Raw genomic sequence first — 20,768 nt, 5'->3', positions numbered from 1 at the left:
TGGTTCTGGTGAGAAGAGGGGAAATCTGTAAGTCTTTGGTATCCATAAATCAGTTTCCCTATAAATTAAACAATTAAGTCATTTCTGACCAAATTTTATGATTAAGTCCCTCCCTATCCACCCCCTTGCTCTTTTTCCCCATCTGTTACAATTAATAGAGTTTAAAATATCTTAGTTCTGTTTTCCTACCACTTCTGTTTTCTTGTCTTTCAAGGGAGAGAATAGTAAAGGAGTAAAGGTGCAGCCTGGTGACAGGGAGCAGAGAGGAAGAGAAAGAGCAAAAGGTTGACTCAGCATGGGTCCCTAGCCCCTGCAGAATGGGGGTGTTGGTTGTGATAAGAATTGCCTGTCACCCACAGGTGCTAGAAAGGTGTACAGAGCAAGGCTGGCCAGCATGTTTTGTTTACTTTTCTGCTGATGCTATAGATGAAAGAGTATTTCGTGCAGCCTTCTGTGTGTGACTGTTGAAGTTTCCCCAAGAGTAGAGAGCCCATTCAGAATTCTCATCAGCCAGTGAAATGTTGGGGAACTGAGGAGCATTTTATAACTTTCTTCAGGGTAATAAGAGTGATTGACATTTATAGAGCAACAGCTTGGTGCTTAATACTGCCCACACAGAGCTCATCTGCCTTGTCAAGTTTTAGTTGGGAGCGCTGTGCCCCACCCTGCTCTACCCGGAGGTCTGCATTTGCATGTTAAAAGCAGTAGAGCAGCTGCGTCCTGGGGAGGGGGCTCTGTCTCTACTCCAGCTTGTTGAGATAGGAGGTCCTAGACACTGACAGGCAGCTTGCAGCGCTCCGCTGCTTGGCCAGCAAGGCCCTGCTCGTTAGCTTGATGGAGTGTGCTGTCTCCCAAGATGGGCGGTCCTTCTGCCAGTACATGATGTTGGCTGAAATGCAGCCACTTGGCCTAGAGAAAAGAGGCTTGGCAGGGGTGGAGGTTGGAGTTTGGAGGGGACTGGTGGGGAAAGTCACTGACAATAGCCTCAGGTTACAGCTGAATTAGTTAGGAAGCAGCTGAACTGGCGAAGCCAACATGGCAGCCAGCAAGACTGGCAGCTCCGTGGCACCTGACTCTGTCACCTGCCAGTTGTTCACCACATGCTCCCACCCTTTGGTTTTGTTCTCAGCTCCTGAAGGGAAACGATCTTCAGGCCTGACAGCCGTTTGGGTTGCTAGAAATCGGTTTGCTGTCCTAGATCGGATGCATTCGGTGAGTTAAGCCTAAAAGGGGAAACTGATACAGGCAGTGTGGTAGCAGTGGTCTACATATTGCATGAAGAAAGAGCATGTTTTTTCTCTGCTCACCACCTGGGGAGCTGTGATCATCGTGCAGATACCCTAGTCCCCTTAGGAAATAAACCTTAAAATTGATTTGACTGGGTTGATGATCACTGTGGGTCTGAGCTTGAGAACCAAGCTAATATCACTCTTGATAACACAGAAGCCAAAAACCATCAAATGTGAAATAGGTGGATTGGACAAGGAGTAAATCCTCTTCCTTATCCTAGTTATTCCCACTGGTATTAAAATGTAAGCCATCCTCAACAAGACAGCCAAAGCTCTTTCAAGAAAATATGTAACAAAAATTTAAGCCCCAGAAGTGCTGTTCTCTGTTTGAAGGAGGAATTCAGACTTTAGTTGGTTTTCTCAGGATGTTTCAGTTGGGGGAAGAAACAGAAGCTCTCAAGGCCCCTGAAGAGGGTCTTGGTTGGGGTGGTCTGCCCGGCGTGGTGACTCACCTGGATAGGAAATGACCCAGACTTGGTTTCTTGAAGCTAAGGAACAGTTGCTGAGGCACATCGTCAACTGCAGCTTACGAATGTGCATTTCTGATAACCCCACCTGTGATCATTGTTTCAGCTTCTGATCAAGAATCTGAAGAATGAGATCACCAAAAAGGTACAGGTGCCCAACTGTGATGAGATCTTTTATGCTGGCACAGGCAACCTCCTACTTCGAGATGCAGAATCCATCACGCTGTTTGATGTACAGCAGAAGCGGTAACGTGTTAGGTGCCCCTAAAGCAGATAGGCATATGGGGTGAGAGTGGACATCTGTAGTGGGAGGTTTTTCTCCCAGTGACTCTACCTTACTTACGCTTGGCCACTTGTGTGCTCTAACTCCAAGACTCTTTCTCACCACTTTCTCCTCTGGGTCACTTTCCATCCTGTCTGTACACACTAGCATTACAATGAGGGGCTTATTTATCTGTTTTTTGAGCACTGACCTGAACAAAGAATGTTTTGGAGACATAGAACTATAGGCATATAGGGATGAATAGCACAATTCTTATCCTTAAAGGAGCTTACAGTCCACTGGTGAGACCAGACATACACAAATCCCTAGTAGTATGTGGGAATGAGGGGCAGGGAGTTGAGGGAGGGCAAAGTGTACAGTGTGAGCCAAAATGTTTCAGCCACTCAGCTACAATACAGAGAGCGTTCATTTGGCATTATTTTAAGAAACTGGGGCTTACGTTAATTTGGAGATAAAAGGATGTAGGTCTCAACCTGGGACGAGAGAGTTGAGTCCACTCACATTCGTTCACCTTTCTCTCTCTGCCCCAGAACTTTGGCCTCTGTGAAGATTTCCAAGGTGAAATATGTCATCTGGTCTGCAGACATGTCCCATGTAGCACTACTGGCCAAACATGGTAAGTCTTCATTGTATCCACCCTCATTTAGAGATCAGCCCTTCCTTCCCCATCCCTGCCAGTCTGCTTCACTCATCCTGTCCAGCAGAGCACTCATGCCCTTTGCCTCTTACAGCCATTGTGATCTGTAACCGCAAACTGGAGGCTCTGTGTAACATTCATGAGAACATTCGCGTCAAGAGTGGGGCCTGGGATGAGAGTGGGGTATTTATCTATACCACAAGCAACCACATCAAATATGCCGTCACCACCGGGTAAGTGAATTATCTGATACACAGAGAGGGAGAAGGTAGCTCTTGAAATCACTGTCCTTACTCGAGGGATGTAACTGATTCCTCCTTGAACTTGCTTCGTGGGAAATCGTTCTCGGGCACATATGTACTGGGCACAGCTGACCAGTCTTTTTCAACTCTTAAAAAAATTGTGACATATGAAAAGAGAAATGCATGGAGTACATATGTAGAAAATAGCAGATTGTCAGAGGGGCTATAGCTCACAATATAGTCCACAATAGCAGATTGTGGACTTGCCACTCAAGTCAGGAGCTAGGGCAGTGCCAGCGGCCAGAAGCTCTTGGCCATGTGGTTGTTACTGATCACAACCATGTCCACTTCCCACCCAAAGATCACATTATTCTGATTTTTAAGGAAATTTTGACCTAGCTATTCTTTGTAATTTTACCACCCAGTATGTGTCTTAAAATAGTATCTTGATTTTGCCTTGTTTTGAATGTCATGTAAATCATACTGAATGTATCGTTCCATATTTTGCTTATTTTGTTTACTATTTTGTTTGTAAGATGCATCCATGTTATAGCTCTAATTTATTTATTTTCATTGTTGTGTCATATTCTCTTATATGAACATACCACAGTTTATCAGTTCTACTTTACAGGGATATTTGAGTGATTTCTAGAATTTGGCTGCTATGATGAACAGTGTTCTTTTAAGCATTTCTTTATATGTTCTGGTGCGTATGCACATAACGTTTCTCTAGAGTGTCCACCCAGAGTTGAATTACCGGATCATAGAGTATGTGTATCTTTATGTTTACTAGGTAACGTGAAACTGCACTCCAAAGTGGCTATACCGGTTTGCATGTCTACTAGCATACTATAAAAAGGTCCTTGCTTGTCTTCCTGGCCAACTTATTTGTGTCTTTGCCACCTACTTGTGTCTGTCTGATGGGCGTGTAATGGCATCTCATTGTCATTTTACTTTGCTATTCTCTGATTCCTGAGATTGAGCAACTTTTCAGTTGACCATCCATCAGGATTTTCTCTTTGTGAATTCTGTTCAGGCCTTTTATCCTTTTTTATTTTTTAAATGAATTATCCTGGGCAGCCCCGGTGGCTCAGTGGTTTAGCGCCGCCTATGGCCGGGGACATGATCCTGGAGACCCAGGATCAAGTCCCATCCCGGGCTCCTTGCATGGAGCCTGCTTCTCCCTCTGCCTGTGTCTCTGCCTCTCTCTCTGTGTCTCTGTGAATAAATAAATAAAATCTTAAAAAAAAAAAAAAGAAATGGGTGATCAAGCAATATCAGAAACATCATGACCAAGTTAGATCTGTATCAGGAGGGGCAGCCCCAGTGGCGCAGCAATTTAATGCCGCCTGAAGCCCGGGGTGTAATCCTGGAGATCCGGGATCAAGTCCCATGTCAGGCTTCCTGCATGGAGCCTGCTTCTCCCTCTGCCTCTCTCTCGCTCTCTCTGAATAAATAAATAAATAAATCTTAAAAAAAAAAAAGATCTGTATCAGGAATACAATGTTGGTCTAACATTTTTTAAAAAATCAATTTAATTCACTAATCAATAAAAGGAGAAAAATCCTATGATTACCTCAGCATATGCAGAAAAAGTATCTAATAAAACTCAATATTCACCTGAAATATAGCAAGAAAATTCCTTAATAAATAAAAGCTATCTCTAAAGATATCTACAACAAGCTTACATAATGCCAATACAATCAAAGCTTGCTCTTTTTCTTTTCTTAAAGATTTTGTTTATGGGCAGGGGGTGGGGTGGGCACACAAGCAGGAGGAGTAGATTGAGGAATCTCAAGCAGATTCCAAGCCAAGTACAGCGCCCAACGTTGCGCTCAATCTCACAACCCAAGCTAAAATCATAAGTCAGACACTTAACGAATTGAACCACCCAGGCACCTCAAAGCTTACTCTTTAAAATTGGGAACAAGAAAAGAAAATTTGCCATCACCACATTTATTCAAAACTATGCTGGAGATTCTGGTCAGTACAAGAAAAACACATGAAAGTATAAGTGCTAGAAAAGAAGAAACAAATTGTTATCACCCACAGATGCTATGATTATCTGTGAAAAAAAGGCAAAAGTCTAGCAAGGTCTCTGAAATAAAATCAACCTAAAAACTTACTTGTGTTTCTAAATGTCATAAAAAATTAGAAAATTAAATTCTTAAATGGATACTATCCACTTACAAATCTCATTGAAAACTACCAAGGGCCTAAGAATAATCTAAAGAAATGCAAGATCTCTATGGAGAAAATTGTAAAAACTTTATTGAAAAAGCTTTTGGAAAACCTAAATAAATGAAGAGTTACTACACCACATTCACAGATCAGGAAATTTAATACTGCAAAGATTCAACTAGGCCCAAAATGACAAACAGATCCAATACAATCCCAACTGAAATCACAATAGTGTGTTTTGTTTGTTTTATTCTGCATGGAATTTCACAGGCTGATTCTAACATACTTTTTTTTTTTTTTTAAGATTTTGTTTATTTATTCTAGAGAGAGAAAGAGACAGAGACACAGGCAGAGGGAGAAGCAGGCTCCATGCAGGGAGCCCGATGGTGGGACTCGATCCCGGGTCTCCAGGATCACGTCCTGGGCTGAAGGTGGCGCTAAACCGCTGAGCCACCCGGGCTGCCTCTAACATACTTTTTTAAGGAAAAAAAAATGTGACGATTTGCCTTTTCAAGGCAAAATTAGAAAATAGCCTAATAACTTCAAACACTGAAAGTGGGAAAGATGTGAAGAGTTGCTTTAGCAGATGCGAAGACTCCTCATGGTTTAAATACTTAAGACAGAAGACACACACCACAAGAAACAGGTCCTTGCATTTTTGTAAAGATGATTCATATGTGACAAAGACGGCATTGCAGGGCTAGAGAATAAAGGCTAGTCTTTTCAGTAAATGACATTGGACAGCTGAATGTCCATAAGTAAAATGTGAAACTGAGCTCCCTGTACCTCACATGCCACACAAAAATCAACTTCAAGCAGATCACAGTTCTAGATATAAAAACAGAACTATAAAGTTTCTACAAGAGAACATAAAATAATGCCTTTATAACCTTGGAGTCAATAATGATTTCTTACATGAAATACAAAACCTAATATCCATAAAAAATAGGATTCATAAATTCAACAATATTAAAATAAGAACACCTGTTCATTAAAGGGTATCATAAACAGAATCAAGAGACAAGCTACAGAATGGAAAGAGACATTAAGATTTGCAATGTGTGGCCCTAACAGAGGACACATACTCAAATATATGAAAAGCTCCTAAAATTACCAAGGATAATTCACTTATTTTTTTTAAAGATTTTTATTTATTTATTCATGAGAATACACAGAGAGTATAACTCTCAGTGAGTTTGTAATAAAATTCAATTTAATTCTTCCTGAGATGGGGCGGCCCGGGTGGCTCAGCAGTTTAGTGCTGCCTTCGGCCCAGGGTGTGATCCTGGGGACCTGGGATCGAGTCCCACGTCAGGGCCCCTGCATGGAGCCTGCTTCTCCCTCAGCCTGTGTCTCTGCCTCCCTCTCTCTCTCTCTCTCTCTCACCCTCTCTCTCTCTCTCTCTCTCATGAATAAATTAAATCTTTAAAAAAAATTTTTCTTCCTGAAATGTTAGGTAGAATTTGCCTGTGAAGTCATCCAGGCCTGGGGCTTTCTTTTATAGGAAGATTTTTTTATGATTCCGTTTATCTTGTGTAATAGTTACAGGACTGTATGGGGTTTTCTAATTCTTTTTAGTCAATTTTGGTAAATTTTACTTTTCTTGGAATTTGATCATTTAAAAAAGTTTATGCCTATCCTCATCCTACAAGAGCCAGAGGAATACCCCATTTTCCATTCCTATTTTTGCTGTTCTTTTTTTCTTAATTAGCCTAATGAGAGGTTTATCAATTTTATTTAGCTTTTGCCTTTATTGAACTTCTGTGTTGTATTTTTGTTTTCCATTTCTTAAATTTATGATTGGCTTCATTTTTTTCTAAGTATATTCTTTGATTTAACTTTTAAAAGAACAAAGTTTTTGAGCCAAGTGCTTATTAATTTTTATTACGTTTTAATTTTTTGTCTTATATTGATTTTCTAATGTATGTACGTAGAGCTCATTAGTCTTCAGTGTGTTTTTTTTTTGTCTTCAGTGTTTCTTTTAGTACAGTGTGTGCACTTAGCATCCTAGATTATCAGTCATGTATTGTGTTAGCTGTGCCCATAAGTTTGATAAACTTTTTTTTTTAAAGATTTTATTTATTTATTCATGAGAGACAGAGAGGCAGAGACACAAGGCAGAGGGAGAAGCAGGGTCCCTGCAGGGAGCCTGATGTGGGACTCAATCCCGGACCCCCTGGGACCATGCCCCAAGCCGAAGGCAGATGCTCTATCACTGAGCCACCCAGGCGTCCCAGTTTGATAAACTCTTAATTTTTGTTCAATTTAAAATATTTTTGCTTTTTGTTATTTCTTCATGTGTCATAAGTTTGCGTCTCCTGCTCTTCTACTTTCACTTGTAGCTGCAAGGAAGGATTTAACTGGCCTGGTGACTATATATCAGAACTTAAGATTTAACTTTAGGGGGGAAAAAAAAAAGATTTAACTTTAGGCCTGATTCCTGTAGCCGTGTCTCTTGGCTCCCAGAATAATAGCTTATGAAGGGAGATCATATCATATCATGTGCCCCATCTTTTCCTGCTTCATACAAAAGAATAAGTAAATGTGGCATTTAGTTCTGTTCTTTTTTGACTTGCTTCCCATCTATACCATTGTGCAAATAGCACTTGGCAAAAGAGCAGTGACAAGCTAAAAAGTTGTGTCCTTGGCTTGTTCCAGGTCCTTACAGGTTGTGTTTTCCCCATCACTTGCTGAAACTTGTGCCCTCTAATTCCTGTTTGCAGGGACTATGGAATCATCCGAACCCTGGATTTACCAATCTATGTTACGCGGGTGAAGGGCAACAATGTGTATTGCCTGGACAGGGAGTGTCGTCCTCGAGTGCTCACCATTGATCCCACTGAGTTCAAGTTCAAGCTGGCCCTGATCAACAGAAAATATGATGAGGTATAAAACGAGAGTGCACACTGGGGGTGTGAGAGAGGGCTGGCACTCCTTTTTTCCTCTGCGTGATCTCTTTTTCTGCCCGACCCCACCCCAAATGTCTAGGTACTGCACATGGTGAGGAATGCCAAACTAGTAGGCCAGTCTATCATTGCTTACCTGCAGAAGAAGGGCTACCCTGAAGTGGCACTGCATTTCGTCAAGGATGAGAAAACTCGCTTTAGTCTGGCACTCGAATGTGGAAACATTGAGGTGAGGGAGACGTGGTCATGAGTCCCATGTCATTGCAGAGAAGGTTGAGAGGGTTATGATCACATTGTGAGGACATTATTCTAGGCCGCTTCTTCAGCAAGTATGATGCAATTTGAGATTTTTCTAGTTGTTAGGTAGAGCTGTCTTCCTGTTGCTGTTTGCCCATCTCTGCTACTTCCTGTCTCTGCTTCTGCCATAGCATTGCTACTGTCATCATTATCAGTCATTCTGAATTCATTAACTTCTAGAATTGGAGCAACAGAGCATGGAATCTGAAAAATCTCATTATTTCCTTCACCTTTTACTTCCTGATTGGCTGCTTAGATGTAGTAGTACTTATGATATATTGGGACCTGGAGGGGTACTTGGGTGGCTCAGTCAGCATCTGACTCGATCTCAGCTTAGTGAGTTCAAGTCCTGTGTTGAGCTCCACGCTGGATGTAGAGCCTACCTAACGATAAAATAAAATCTAAAAAAATTGTTGAGGGACGCCTAGGTGGCTCAGTTGGTTAGGTGTCTGCCTTCAGCTCAGGTCATAAGTTCCAAGGTCCTGGATCAAGCCCCACCTTGAGTTCTTTGCTCTGTGGGGAGCCTGCTTCTCCCTCACCCTCTGCCTGTTGCTCCACACAGCTTGCACTCTCTTTCTGTCAAAGAAATAAATAAAATCTTTTTTTAAAAAAATGTGGGGACCTAGAGTGTACAGGCATTATTTTTAAATGGGGGGAGGGCTTAGGTGAGTTAATCTTCTAGTTCTATTTTCTGTAAAAGTAAACATTTTTTTTTTTAAGATTTTATTTATTTATTCATGAGGGGAGGGGCAGAGACACAGGCAGAGGGAGAAGCAGGCTCCATGAAGGGAGCCTGATGCGGGACTCGATCCCAGGACTCCAGGATCACGGCCTGGGCCTAAGGCAGGCGCTAAACCACTGAGCCACCCAGGGATCCCCTAAAAGTAAATTGCTGAGGAGAAGGATAGTGTGATGGTGATTCTTTCCATGGAGCCAGAGGGACTCTGTGTGGTGATAGGAATTTTCAGTAGAATTAAACTGAAAACTGGGAGTGATTACAGCTATAGAGAGCCTGTGGGAAATTTATGTAGAGGCAGATACTTTGTAGTCCCTGGTTTTGAGTCACAGTATCTGCCAACCTGTTAACTCTGACTCTCGGGATTCTTTAGATTGCTCTGGAAGCAGCCAAAGCACTGGATGACAAGAACTGCTGGGAAAAGCTAGGAGAAGTGGCCTTGCTACAGGGGAACCACCAGATTGTAGAAATGTGTTATCAGCGCACCAAGAACTTTGACAAACTTTCTTTCTTGTACCTCATCACTGGCAACCTAGAGAAACTTCGCAAGATGATGAAGATTGGTGAGTCCCCAGCAACTAAGGATGGGAAGAGTGGTCCTTGGGGAAGGGAGGAAGGCAAATAGAGGAACATGAGAACTTAAGAGAAAAGAGCTAACATGGTATCTCTTCCTGTCTTGATGCAGCTGAGATCCGAAAGGACATGAGTGGCCATTATCAGAACGCCCTCTACCTGGGGGACGTGTCTGAGCGGGTGCGGATCCTGAAGAATTGTGGGCAGAGTAAGTCAGCACGTGGGACTCACTCAACTCTTTTGGGGCTTAGTATTTTCTCTTCGTGGTGAGTTACCAGGTGTAGGGATGAGGTATTTCCCTTTGTTGTGCATTTTTCCAGGAGAGAAAGCATGCTCCCATCCTGCTCGGAGAACATTCTTCAGAGCCAGGTGGGGGTACAGCCAGAGTATTCAGTCTGACCAAGCACTCCTAGGAAAACAGTTAATAGTCACGTAGAGCTAGGAGGTTTTAAAAGGTCCTGAAGCAGAGACGTTAGTAAATAGTTGGATGCCATTAAAATTTTATTGTTTTGCTTCAGGTCTGGAGGTTTTACTCATTTACTTATTTATTTGTTTGTATATTGAAGGGATATTTTCAAAGAACCCAGAAGGTACCAAGCACAATACTAGCGTTTGAGATATGCTAGGAAACAAGAAAGGTGAAAGATGTGATTTGCACGAAGGTGCTAAGCTGTGAAGGGGTCAGACTTGGCGTATGTTGTAAACATGGAAACAACATGATTTATTGAAGGGTTAGGTGTGTGACGAGAGGAGTCAGGAATGATTCCAAGATTCTTGTCAGCGCTGATGAGTGAGCTTAAGGACAAGCGACTGTATTAGTTCCTTACTGCTGTGTAGCAAATTACCCCAAAGCTGAGTAGTTTAAAATAACAAGTGCTGATTATCTCTGTGGCATGGCTTAGCCGGTTGCCTCTGGCTCAGTGTTTCTCAGGAGTCTGTGGTCAGGGTGTTGGCCAGGCTGCAGATATCTCAAGGCTGGAGTGGGGGAGGATCCCTCTCCCACACTCTCCACATGGCTGCAGGCTGGCCTCAGGTCCTTGTGGGCTCTTGGCTGGAAAGTGTCAATTCTCTGCCACGTAGGCGTCTCCTTAGGGCAGTTTACAGCATGGCAGTTGGTTTCTCTCCGAGCCGGCGACGGCATCCGGGTGGAGGCCACGGGCTTTGTATCCTAGCCTTGGAAGTGACAGCCCATCACTTCTGCTGTGTCTTGTTCAGTAGAAGTGCATCACCAAGTCTGTTCCACCCTTAAGGTGTGTGTATGGTGGGGGGGTGGATGGATTTTGCACAGGCTTAAATACCGGGAGGCAGGGATTGCTGGGGGACATCTTGGAGGCTGTCTGCCACAAGTCTCTCTTCTCTGCAGAGTCACTGGCCTATCTCACAGCTGCCACTCACGGCTTAGATGAAGAAGCTGAGAGCCTGAAGGAGACATTTGACCCAGAGAAAGAGACGGTGAGTCTTTATTTACATGAGTGTCTCGTTATAGGAGTAACTCTGAGATCTCAGGACAGTTTAAATCTAGAGACGTTAGTCTCCCACCTGGTTACCAGGAGAGGCAGAGAAATGAGATCAAGGGAGGCTCTGTAACCTTCCCTACATGATTCCTGAGAGCTGTTTGCTTTTAATCTTCTGCCTTTTAGATCCCAGACATCGATCCTAATGCCAAGCTGCTCCAGCCACCTGCACCTATCATGCCATTGGATACCAATTGGCCCTTACTGACTGTATCTAAAGGCTTCTTTGAAGGCTCCATTGCCAGCAAGGGTAAGTGCCCCCTTCCGTAGTGTTTTTGTAGTCATTTGTTTTGTGAAGAGCTGCCTACAGAGTGCCATCAGCTCTTCTGTCCTTTCTTCTGTGTGAGCATTGTGGAGCACTGAGCCTCCAATCTGAGCTGTGGTACCTGGTTTTAAAAATGAAGTAGGAGCATTATGAGATCATTAAAATTTGGAAAATAGAGAAAAGAACGTTGTGTCTTAGTCCAGGCCTCCAACAACCACTCTGAACATTTGGGTGCATCCTCAGGCTTTTCCATGTACATGTGGTCACTCAGTCCCAGTCAGTATTTCGTCATTCATGATGTGCAGTCTTAAGGCATCAGGGCAGTGACCTCAGGCTCTGGCATGTGGGTGTATGCAGACATGTGCTACCACCTGCCACCACTCCCATCCTTACCTGCTCCTGTTTTCTTGGATATGTCTACTGGCTTGTTTTTCTTGGTTGACAGCCTAGATAGACTCCTGGGCGTCTTGTGCCCAGCCCTGCTTGTTCCTCCATCTCTCGCCAACCCTGTGTCCCCATGCCCCGTATACACTTGTGGTGGTGGTAGCTTAGCAGAGATCTCAGCAGGAAACTTAGTCTAAGAGTTGCTAAGGAAAAAGTGGGTTAAGAGGGACGCCTGGGCGCCTCAGTTAAGCGCCTGCCTTTGGCTCAGGTCATGATCCTGGGGTCCTGGGATTGAGCCGTGCATTGGTCTCCCTGCTCAGTTGGGGAGCCTACTTCTCCCTCTCTCTCTGCCCCACCCCCTTGCTTGTTTACATGCTCACTCTCTCTTTCAAGTAGATAAATAAAATCTTAAAAAAAAAATGGTTTTAGAGGCAGGGTTTGGGAGCAGGAAGGCCAGTTGTTTCCATCTTCTATCTATTCCCTCTCACTTTGAAACCTACTGCAAGTTAGCATAGCATATATACTACAAAAATAAAAAATAAGAACGTTAAGTGGACAGAGCCTTGGCACCTGCGTTGGTAAGGATGCAGCTTGCCTGTAGAAGAAGCCAGATTTCAGACTTGCTTGGCTATAACCAGCTCCTTTTTGTTCCTTCCCTCCATAGGCAAGGGAGGAGCACTGGCTGCTGACATTGACATTGACACTGTTGGCACCGAGGGTTGGGGAGAGGATGCAGAGCTGCAGCTGGATGAAGGTAAGAATGTGCTTCTTGGACTCTCCTAGCAGAATGGTGGCCTGGACAGGGGCTGGGTCATGGGGTGAACCCTGGTCCCAGGGTTCCAGACCATGGGACCCACAAAGATCCCAGCATTGTGATTTCTTTGGGCTAAGATTGTATCATTTTGCAAATCCACTTTGAGCCTGGATTTTCTTACAGACGGGTTTGTGGAAGCTACAGAAGGTCTGGGGGACGATGCTCTTGGCAAGGGACAGGAAGAAGGAGGCGGCTGGGATGTCGAAGAGGACCTGGAGCTCCCTCCTGAGCTGGTGTGTGGGGTTCTCACCCTTAGAAGGGTCCCTCTGCCTCTCCCTGTGCAAGCTGGTATCCTTACTGCCCCTCTCCCCCTTCCTGAGGCTCCTGAAAGGGAGGGGGGTCTAGACCCTCCTGATCTGATGCTTATCTCTCATTTGAAAGAAAGCAGGAGGTAATTAGGTTGTGCCAACAGCAGCTAATGAAAAGGCAGCAGGCTTTGTTGTCTGAATTGGAATTTTTGGGGTATCATTTTGCTGGTGAAGCTGCTCCTATTTTGAGGGTCTTCTTCCACAACCACCCCCTTCCTCCGCAGTTGAGGCTGGGAACAAGGCAGAGGGCTATGTTTAGATTTATCAGGACAAAGTGCTTAAATGGCTTATAAGATGACCGACCTGTTTTTTGCCTAGGATATACCCCCTGGGGCAGCTGGGGGTGCTGAGGATGGGTTCTTTGTGCCCCCCACCAAGGGAACCAGCCCAGTTCAGGTAAGCAGGGAGGCACGGCCCCGTGGGCATGACTGTTTATGAGCTGGCCCTGCCGGGTTAGTGTGTCAAGAGCATCTGTACTCCTCTGCTCTAGAGACAGAGTTGGATAGTTTAGAAGGAGAAAGGGCAAAGTTTCACTTGGCTTGGGTTTTCCGTTTCTTGTTAGATCTGGTGCAATAACTCTCAGCTTCCAGTTGATCACATCCTGGCAGGCTCCTTTGAAACAGCCATGCGGGTAAGTCTTGCAATAACGTTGGCTTTTGTTGAGTGTTTCTCGTTCAGGGTCCCCAGGGAGACGGTTGACTCATCTTCACCAAGTGGAAATTAATATATCCACAAGGGCAGAGGTGTGTCTTTATCGTGGGAGCCCTGGTCTTGCCTAAGGAAACTTGCCTCATAAGGCCTTCCCCTTCCACGCTTTCCATTTGGCTTAGTAATCTCTTCAGGTGGGTCTTCGCAGCCACCTCCCCCTCATGTGTAGTCTGCTTTCTGGCTCACATCAGCGAAATCAGCACCCCTGAAGGAACAGGTGTGGGTTTTGAACACTAAGCTGTATGTTATGATGGCAGTAACAGTAGCTACAAATGCAGTAGCCTCGAACGCTTCCTCAGTGTTGGCTGTGTGTCAGGCACTACCCTAACTACTTTATAGGTATTATTAAATAAGGCAGGTCCTATAATTAAGGGTAATTTACTGGTGAGGAAACGAGTACGGAGAAGTTACGTACCTTGCCTAAAGTCAGCTAGTTTTTCAGTGGTGGGATTGCAATTTTTTTTGTTTCTTTCCTCTTGTATTCCAGCTCCTTCACGACCAGGTGGGGGTGACCCAGTTCGGCCCCTACAAGCAACTGTTCCTGCAGACATATGCCCGCGGCCGTACCACCTATCAGGCCCTGCCCTGCCTGCCCTCCATGTATGGCTATCCTCATCGCAATTGGTAAGGCCCTTGCTGCTAGCTGCTGTCTCCAGCTCAGGGAGGTATTTCAGACAGCAGCCTGGGGAACAGTTAAGCCCCAGAGCTGAGGTCCCCTAGTAGGAAGAGAGCTAGGGCTGGAGGCCCCGTGAGGTTTGGTTTACACATCTGCATCCTCTCCCCCTTTGAGCCGAGTGGGTTTCCCATTGTCCTTTCTTCTTCCTACTTCTCCAAACTCCCAGGAAGGATGCAGGCCTGAAGAATGGCGTGCCGGCTGTGGGCCTGAAGCTTAACGACCTCATTCAGCGGCTGCAGCTCTGCTACCAGCTCACCACGGTTGGCAAGTTTGAGGAGGCTGTGGAAAAGTTCCGTTCCATTCTTCTCAGCGTGCCTCTTCTTGTTGTGGACAACAAACAGGAAATTGCAGAGGTAGGAGGGGCACCGCTTGTCCCAGTTTGGGCACCCTCATATCCTGGCCTATGCACCATGACCTTGCTTTGCCCCTCTCTGTAGGCCCAGCAGCTCATCACCATCTGCCGTGAGTACATCGTGGGTTTGTGCATGGAGATAGAAAGGAAGAAGCTGCCCAAGGAGACTCTGGAACAGCAGAAGCGCATCTGTGAGGTACGATCTCTGGACCTCTGCACCGTACAGAGGCGTCTTCCCCTTCCCCTTCAGTAGATTTGAATTCTTGAATTCTAAACCCAGATTTCAGTGTGGGGAGAATGAGAGATTTGGGCTCACTTCTGGGAAGAGAGGATGTATCTTCTGCGCTTCTTCATTCCCTCAGTCCTTCATACCCAAGGGGCAGAAGCTCCTTTGCTGTATAGTCCTAGTCTTGTTTGCTGTGTATCCTGTTTAATGCACCGGCAGCAGCCTGTAAATGACCTACTTCTGCTGTAGCGTCAGCCTGGCATGTGTCCCTCCTTCTGTCCACCAGATGGCGGCCTATTTCACCCACTCAAACCTGCAGCCTGTGCACATGATCCTGGTGCTGCGTACGGCCCTCAACCTCTTCTTCAAGCTCAAGAACTTTAAGACAGCTGCCACCTTTGCTCGGCGCCTGTTGGAACTGGGGCCCAAGCCAGAAGTGGCTCAACAGGTATATGGGAAATCATTCCATAAGCATAAAGGAACCAGATTTGCTCTTATGTGAAGGGGCCAAGGCCATTGCCTCTGAAACAAAGCACTGAATAGCAACATTCCACAAAAGGAACCAACACAATGCCATCTTCTCTTTCCTTAGTGGCACGGGTGCCTCCTTCTGTTCCTGGAAAGTGAACTTCTAACTCATTCAGACACGGTGCAGGTGTAAGAGGGACCTACTACTTAGTAGAGTCCACTCTTCTGTCCCTAAGCTCTGCCACCCAGTACCACCACTGCTACCCACCCCCCAACACGTGCCAGCACTTGTGTTCACTAAAAGCATTCCTCTTGGGTAATGGAAGCCAATCTTAACCCTTGGTGTCCTGACCCTGATATTTCTCAGACTTGGGTGGAGGAATATGAGTCTAGATCTGTGGAACCGCTTTGTTATCGAGAAGGGGAAATCCTGACATGGCAGGAATGGTGATTGTGACCCCTCACATATGTCCTGTACGAAAGACATATTCTGTATTCACTTGGTGCAGTTGGATCTTGAATCAAAGAAACTACTAAAGCATGGTGCTGAGATCATTTGAGTTGCAGTGTGCAGCTTGCAGTCGTCTTAAAATCTTTTTTCCCTTCCTTCAGACCCGCAAAATTCTGTCTGCCTGTGAGAAGAACCCCACGGATGCCTACCAGCTCAATTACGACATGCACAACCCTTTTGACATCTGTGCTGCATCCTACCGGCCCATCTACCGTGGAAAGCCAGTAGAGAAATGTCCGCTCAGCGGGGCCTGCTATTCCCCTGAGTTCAAGGGTCAAATCTGCAAGGTCACTACAGTAAGTACCATCCTCCAAAAGTGCATCCGCGATATTGAGAGAAGAGGAAAGAGAAAGAGGCATGTTGGTCCTTTTTTTCTCCTGGATTTGCCTCGAGCTCCTTGGGGCAGCAGTATTGAAGAAAGCTTGAGCTACTCCCACTGCTGTTTACTGATGAGTCACAGACATTAACAGCGTACTTTCCTGTGCTCCCTGAGGACCGGAGGGAGTAAGCTTTCTGGGTTACTCGCCCTCACAGATCCCTAACTTTTCCCTCCATCTCCTTTTCCGCAGGTGACAGAGATTGGCAGAGACGTCATTGGTTTAAGGATCAGCCCTCTGCAGTTCCGTTGAGGCCCCTTTGGTGTGTGCAGGTCAATCACCATATTTTCCTCCGGAGAAGCAGCATCTCTGTCCTTCTAGCGCCTTCTTCCTCAACTACCCTTCAAATTATTGACATTTAGATCACCTGCTCTAAGACCTAGTATGCCTTTCTCGTCTTCTATGAGTAATCAAAATGTCTACACTATTTGTCAGTGTCTCAAGGTGACTACAGTTATGATCACAGTTGGTCTTGCCTTCCCGGCTGCTTAGATCTTTCAAGAAATAAATGAAGACTCAGTGATGCACATTTGCTTACTAAATTCCTTCAGCATTTATTCTTTCCCTCCCCATCACCTTTGTATCTTCTTTTGGAAAGAAGCAGGGTGTCTGTCATAAATAAATAAGATCCCATCTTTTGCTCAGCCACAGCAAACTCTTGCCATCCCCCGTTTATCTTGGACCTTCCAGGCAGGTACCCTCTGTGTGCCCAGAAACTTTAAAATGTGAGAAGAAACTTGTTTTCCAAAAATTCACGTCACCTTTTATTGAATTGTTCTCTATACCCATTGTTCTTGTGTTTTGTTTCTCACCCTTAATAAATTTCTTAAGAGAATTTTGTGACCCCATTTGTTTCTCAGACACCCTCATGTTCCTATTCCATGCAGCTGCCTCCCCAAAGCAGATAGCTTTTTTTAATTAAAAAAGAAATAAATGCCCATTTTTAAAGCATATATTATTCACATATTAAACTGAGAGTGTAGAAAACAAGTAGCTCCCCTGTTCCATTACTGAGGGAAGCCTTCCCCCTTTTGCTAGTTACAGCCAGTGCCTACTGAGCTGTTTTAGATGTTTTACAGGTTATTCACGTGTGTATATTAATTAGTAATACAATACGTTGTATTATCTTACAGTGGTTACATTGGCAATACAGTAGTTTGCTTGTGGCTTTAAGACTACAGTTGGGGGATCCCTGGGTGGCTCAGTGGTTTGGCGCCTGCCTTTGGCCTAGGGCGCGATCCTGGAGTCCTGGGATCGAGTCCCACGTCGGGCTCCCGGCATGGAGCCTGGTTCTCCCTCCTCCTGTGTCTCTGCCTCTTTCTCTCTCTCTCTATCATAAATATAAATAAATTAAAAAATAAATAAAATAAGACTACAGTTGAATAGAGTGATATATTGTGCTTGTGATTACAGTTTGTACCTTTTTTCATTTTAAACTCATGTTTTCAATAAAATACATTCATCTAATTCAAAACTCAGTAAAGGTAATAAGTATTGTGACATCCTTCTCCCACTCTTTTCCTCAGCTACCCAGTTCCTGTCGCCTTCCTCCAGGAGCTGCTCTTTGGGCGTCCTTTTACGTACCAGCAGTTTATCTGTGCACTAGCAGATAGAAATACGTTCTTCACTGCTCCCCTGCTCTACATAATGCAGCACGATACTAAATCATTTTGCACCTTGTTAGCTTTATCATGTACCATATTTAAGATATTTGTATCGTATATTAGCTTCCCTTGCTTTTCTTCTCTGCCTAGTGTACCTTTGTATGATTTACTATAGTTTATGTAAATTGTCTGCTTTGTTGATGGGTATTTGGATTGTTTTCCACCTTTGGCTATTATAAACAGTGCTGCAATGAGTAACTTTAACATACATTGTACAGTTTAGGGAAGTGTGTCTGTAGGACAATCTCCTCGAAATGGAATTCCTGTGTCAGAGAGCACAGGCCTTGGTGTTTTTTAGCTTTAAAAGTTGCTTGCTTAAACTTAGTATCCCCAAAGTTTGCCTCCTCAAGAACTTGCATACTGCTTTGATGACATTCTCAAGCTGTCAACATTCTTTCTGTAAACAGAGGCAAGTTGGTGATAAATTTTGGCAAAAAAAAAAAAAAAACCCACAAAATACTTTTTATAAGTTTAAAAGTTATATTACAAAACTTCATTTATTTAAAGATTTTATTTATTTATTCATGAGAGCCACACACAGAGAGAGAGAGAGGCAGAGACGCAGGCAGAGGGAGAAGCAGGCTCCATGCAGGGAGCCAGATGTGGGACTTGATCCTGGGTCTCCAGGATCACGCCCTGGGCCAAAGGCAGGTGTTAAACCACTGAGCCACCCAGGGATCCCCTCAAAACTAACTTTTTTTTTTTTTTCAAAACTAAATTTGATACAAAGATAAACTTTATTCTGAACTGAGGGGTATAACAAAAAGGAGGACAATCTATGCTTACTGAAGCTCAAGTTGTTGGGGAAACAAAATGGATAAATGTAAAATAACTGTGAATATCAGGCAAGAATTTGCAGTTGGGCATAAACAATGAAGAGCCATTAAGTCCTTAAGTGAGAGGATGGTATAAAGAAAATGCTGTAGGGGTGTCTGGGTGGGTCAGTTGGTTAAGGGTCCAACTCTTGATCTCAGCTCAGGTCTTGATCTCAGGGTTGTGAGTTCAAGCCCTGTGTTGGGCTGCATGCTGGGCATGGAGTCTACTTTAAAAAAAAATGCTGTAAAATACTATTTTGCAACAGTATTCAGTATACATTAGAAAGGCAGGAGATGAATAAATGTGGAGATGAGGTTTTAGGAGTATCCCTAGTGAGAGAAAAGCAGAGCAAGTTTAAGAAATGAGGCAAAGGAAGAATCATGTTTGTTTTCAACTTCATGTTTTCTCATTTATTTCTGGTAGTTTGCTTATTAACATGCTAATGTTACCACATTAATGTGAAGCCAATAGAAATACCTGTAACATGATTGATGTAACTATAGTCACATTCGAAAGACACATGTAAGTGGTTTGGAGTTGACGGAGGGAAGCCTGGGATAGATTCTGCAGGTGTTGGGGAGAAGGATCCAGAGGGATCCCTTATGGAAATTTAGAATTGAAAAGAACTTCAACGTTACATAGTTGCCATCTGAGGCCTTGAGTGGTGAGGAGTTTTGAACAAAAGCAGTTGGTTACAGAATTGGGACTGGGACTTAGCTCTGCTGACTTTGGGTTCAGGATGTTTTGTCTTCAGTCACAGCCCTTGGGGTGGAACAATACAGCGCGCGTTGCACAGGTGTGATTTAGGAGTCTGGGGGATCCCTGGGGGGCTCAGCGGTTCAGCACCGCCTTAGGCCCAGGGCCTGATCCTGGAGACCCGAACGAGTCCCAGATCCCACGTGGCTCCCTGCAGGGAGCCTGCTTCTCCCTCTGCCGGTGTCTCTGCCTCTCTCTCTCTCTCATGAATTAATTAATCAATTTAAAAAAATAAAAGAGCCTGCGCCCTGTCTGGGAAGCAGAGAGTACCTAAGCTGGTGCTCGACACACATTCCAGCGTGTTTTCGAGAAGCCAAGGACGAAAGCCGCCAAGGTACTTCATTTAGATGTGATTTCCCTCTTTTACGCCCGCAGCACTCGACGGTTCTCCGAAGCCGTGGACCTGGCACCACACCTCCGTGTGCCGGTCCGGGCCGCCTCCAGCCTCATCCCCGGGCAGCGGTCCCCGCCCCCCACGTCCGCGGAGCCCAGCACGGGGTCCTAAAGGCAGTGGACGCCCCCGAAGTGCTAACGCAGGCCTCCGTCTGAGGCAGGGGCGCCCTGTGTCGGCAGGGAAGGCAGGTGCCCACCTGCGTCCACGCGAGCTCCCCCAGCATCCCTGGGTTGGGCGCTGGGTTCTGAGCAAAGGAGATGGTTCGGGGGAGGCCGGGGCGCCGCTGCGGGGTCTGCGGGGTCCCCGGCTCGGTCCAGGCGCTCACACTGGCTTTTCCTGCCGGGGCTGCCTCCGCCGGCGCCGGCTTCCCAGTTGCCGGGCCTGGGTCGTCCGGTCCGCCCCGCCGCTGGGGAACGGGGCGGGGGGGAAGGGGAGGGCGCGCCCCGCCGGGGTCCGGGCAGGTGCAGGGCGGGGTGCAGGGCGCCAGGGCCCCGCAGGGAGCGAGTCCCGGCCCGCGTGGTGGTTGAATTCGGGGCGGGGCGGGGCGGGGCGGCGAGCCGGGAAGGTCGCGGGGGAAAGCGGCCCGAACGCCGGTGCCCTGGGCAAGACGATGAAACGGCTGCTTCCCGGAGAGTGCCAGGAGCGGCGGTAAAGGGAGCCGGGCTGCTAAGTGACCCGGCGGAAGCGACACGCTCCCATGCCGTTAGTTCAACGGTTCCCGGCCGGAAAGGAGAAGAAGGAAAAAACAAAACAAAACAACAACAAAAAACACCAAAAACAAAAACCCAAGCCCACGAAGCTTCCTGTCCCTTTAAAAATGGCGGCTCCGCACCGGCCCGCTCTGCTATTGGCTGCCCGAGGGGGCGGGGCGGGGCGGGGGCGGGGCGAGCGCCGTGGAGCCCCGCCCCCTACGGCAAGCCGGAC

The 20,768-nt window shown here is 45.7% G+C and overlaps 1 protein-coding gene across 1 annotated transcript in view; it reads left to right on the top strand.

Annotated features, from left to right (window-relative positions):
* COPA (COPI coat complex subunit alpha) overlaps positions 1-17,605 on the top strand; it is a 42,004-nt gene extending 24,399 nt beyond the window's left edge. Inside the window, exons 14-33 of the mRNA XM_055333829.1 lie at positions 1,130-1,212; positions 1,863-2,002; positions 2,570-2,655; positions 2,771-2,909; positions 7,823-7,985; positions 8,088-8,234; positions 9,412-9,601; positions 9,724-9,819; positions 10,975-11,063; positions 11,252-11,375; positions 12,439-12,528; positions 12,712-12,821; positions 13,215-13,292; positions 13,459-13,527; positions 14,092-14,228; positions 14,447-14,633; positions 14,718-14,828; positions 15,145-15,306; positions 15,939-16,133; positions 16,407-17,605. Of these exons, the coding sequence (XP_055189804.1) occupies positions 1,130-1,212; positions 1,863-2,002; positions 2,570-2,655; positions 2,771-2,909; positions 7,823-7,985; positions 8,088-8,234; positions 9,412-9,601; positions 9,724-9,819; positions 10,975-11,063; positions 11,252-11,375; positions 12,439-12,528; positions 12,712-12,821; positions 13,215-13,292; positions 13,459-13,527; positions 14,092-14,228; positions 14,447-14,633; positions 14,718-14,828; positions 15,145-15,306; positions 15,939-16,133; positions 16,407-16,466 (2,456 nt within the window). The 3' untranslated portion in view covers positions 16,467-17,605. The remainder of the gene's footprint in view (positions 1-1,129; positions 1,213-1,862; positions 2,003-2,569; positions 2,656-2,770; positions 2,910-7,822; positions 7,986-8,087; positions 8,235-9,411; positions 9,602-9,723; positions 9,820-10,974; positions 11,064-11,251; positions 11,376-12,438; positions 12,529-12,711; positions 12,822-13,214; positions 13,293-13,458; positions 13,528-14,091; positions 14,229-14,446; positions 14,634-14,717; positions 14,829-15,144; positions 15,307-15,938; positions 16,134-16,406) is intronic.
* The last annotated feature ends 3,163 nt before the right edge of the window (positions 17,606-20,768 follow it).

The sequence above is a fragment of the Nyctereutes procyonoides genome, unplaced genomic scaffold, assembly GCF_905146905.1.
Source record: "Nyctereutes procyonoides isolate TBG_1078 unplaced genomic scaffold, NYPRO_anot_genome, whole genome shotgun sequence".
In the NCBI taxonomy this organism is placed as follows: Eukaryota; Metazoa; Chordata; class Mammalia; order Carnivora; family Canidae; genus Nyctereutes; species Nyctereutes procyonoides.
The sequence above is the reverse complement of the archived record's forward strand: the minus strand, read 5'-3'. Positions and strand labels throughout refer to the sequence as shown.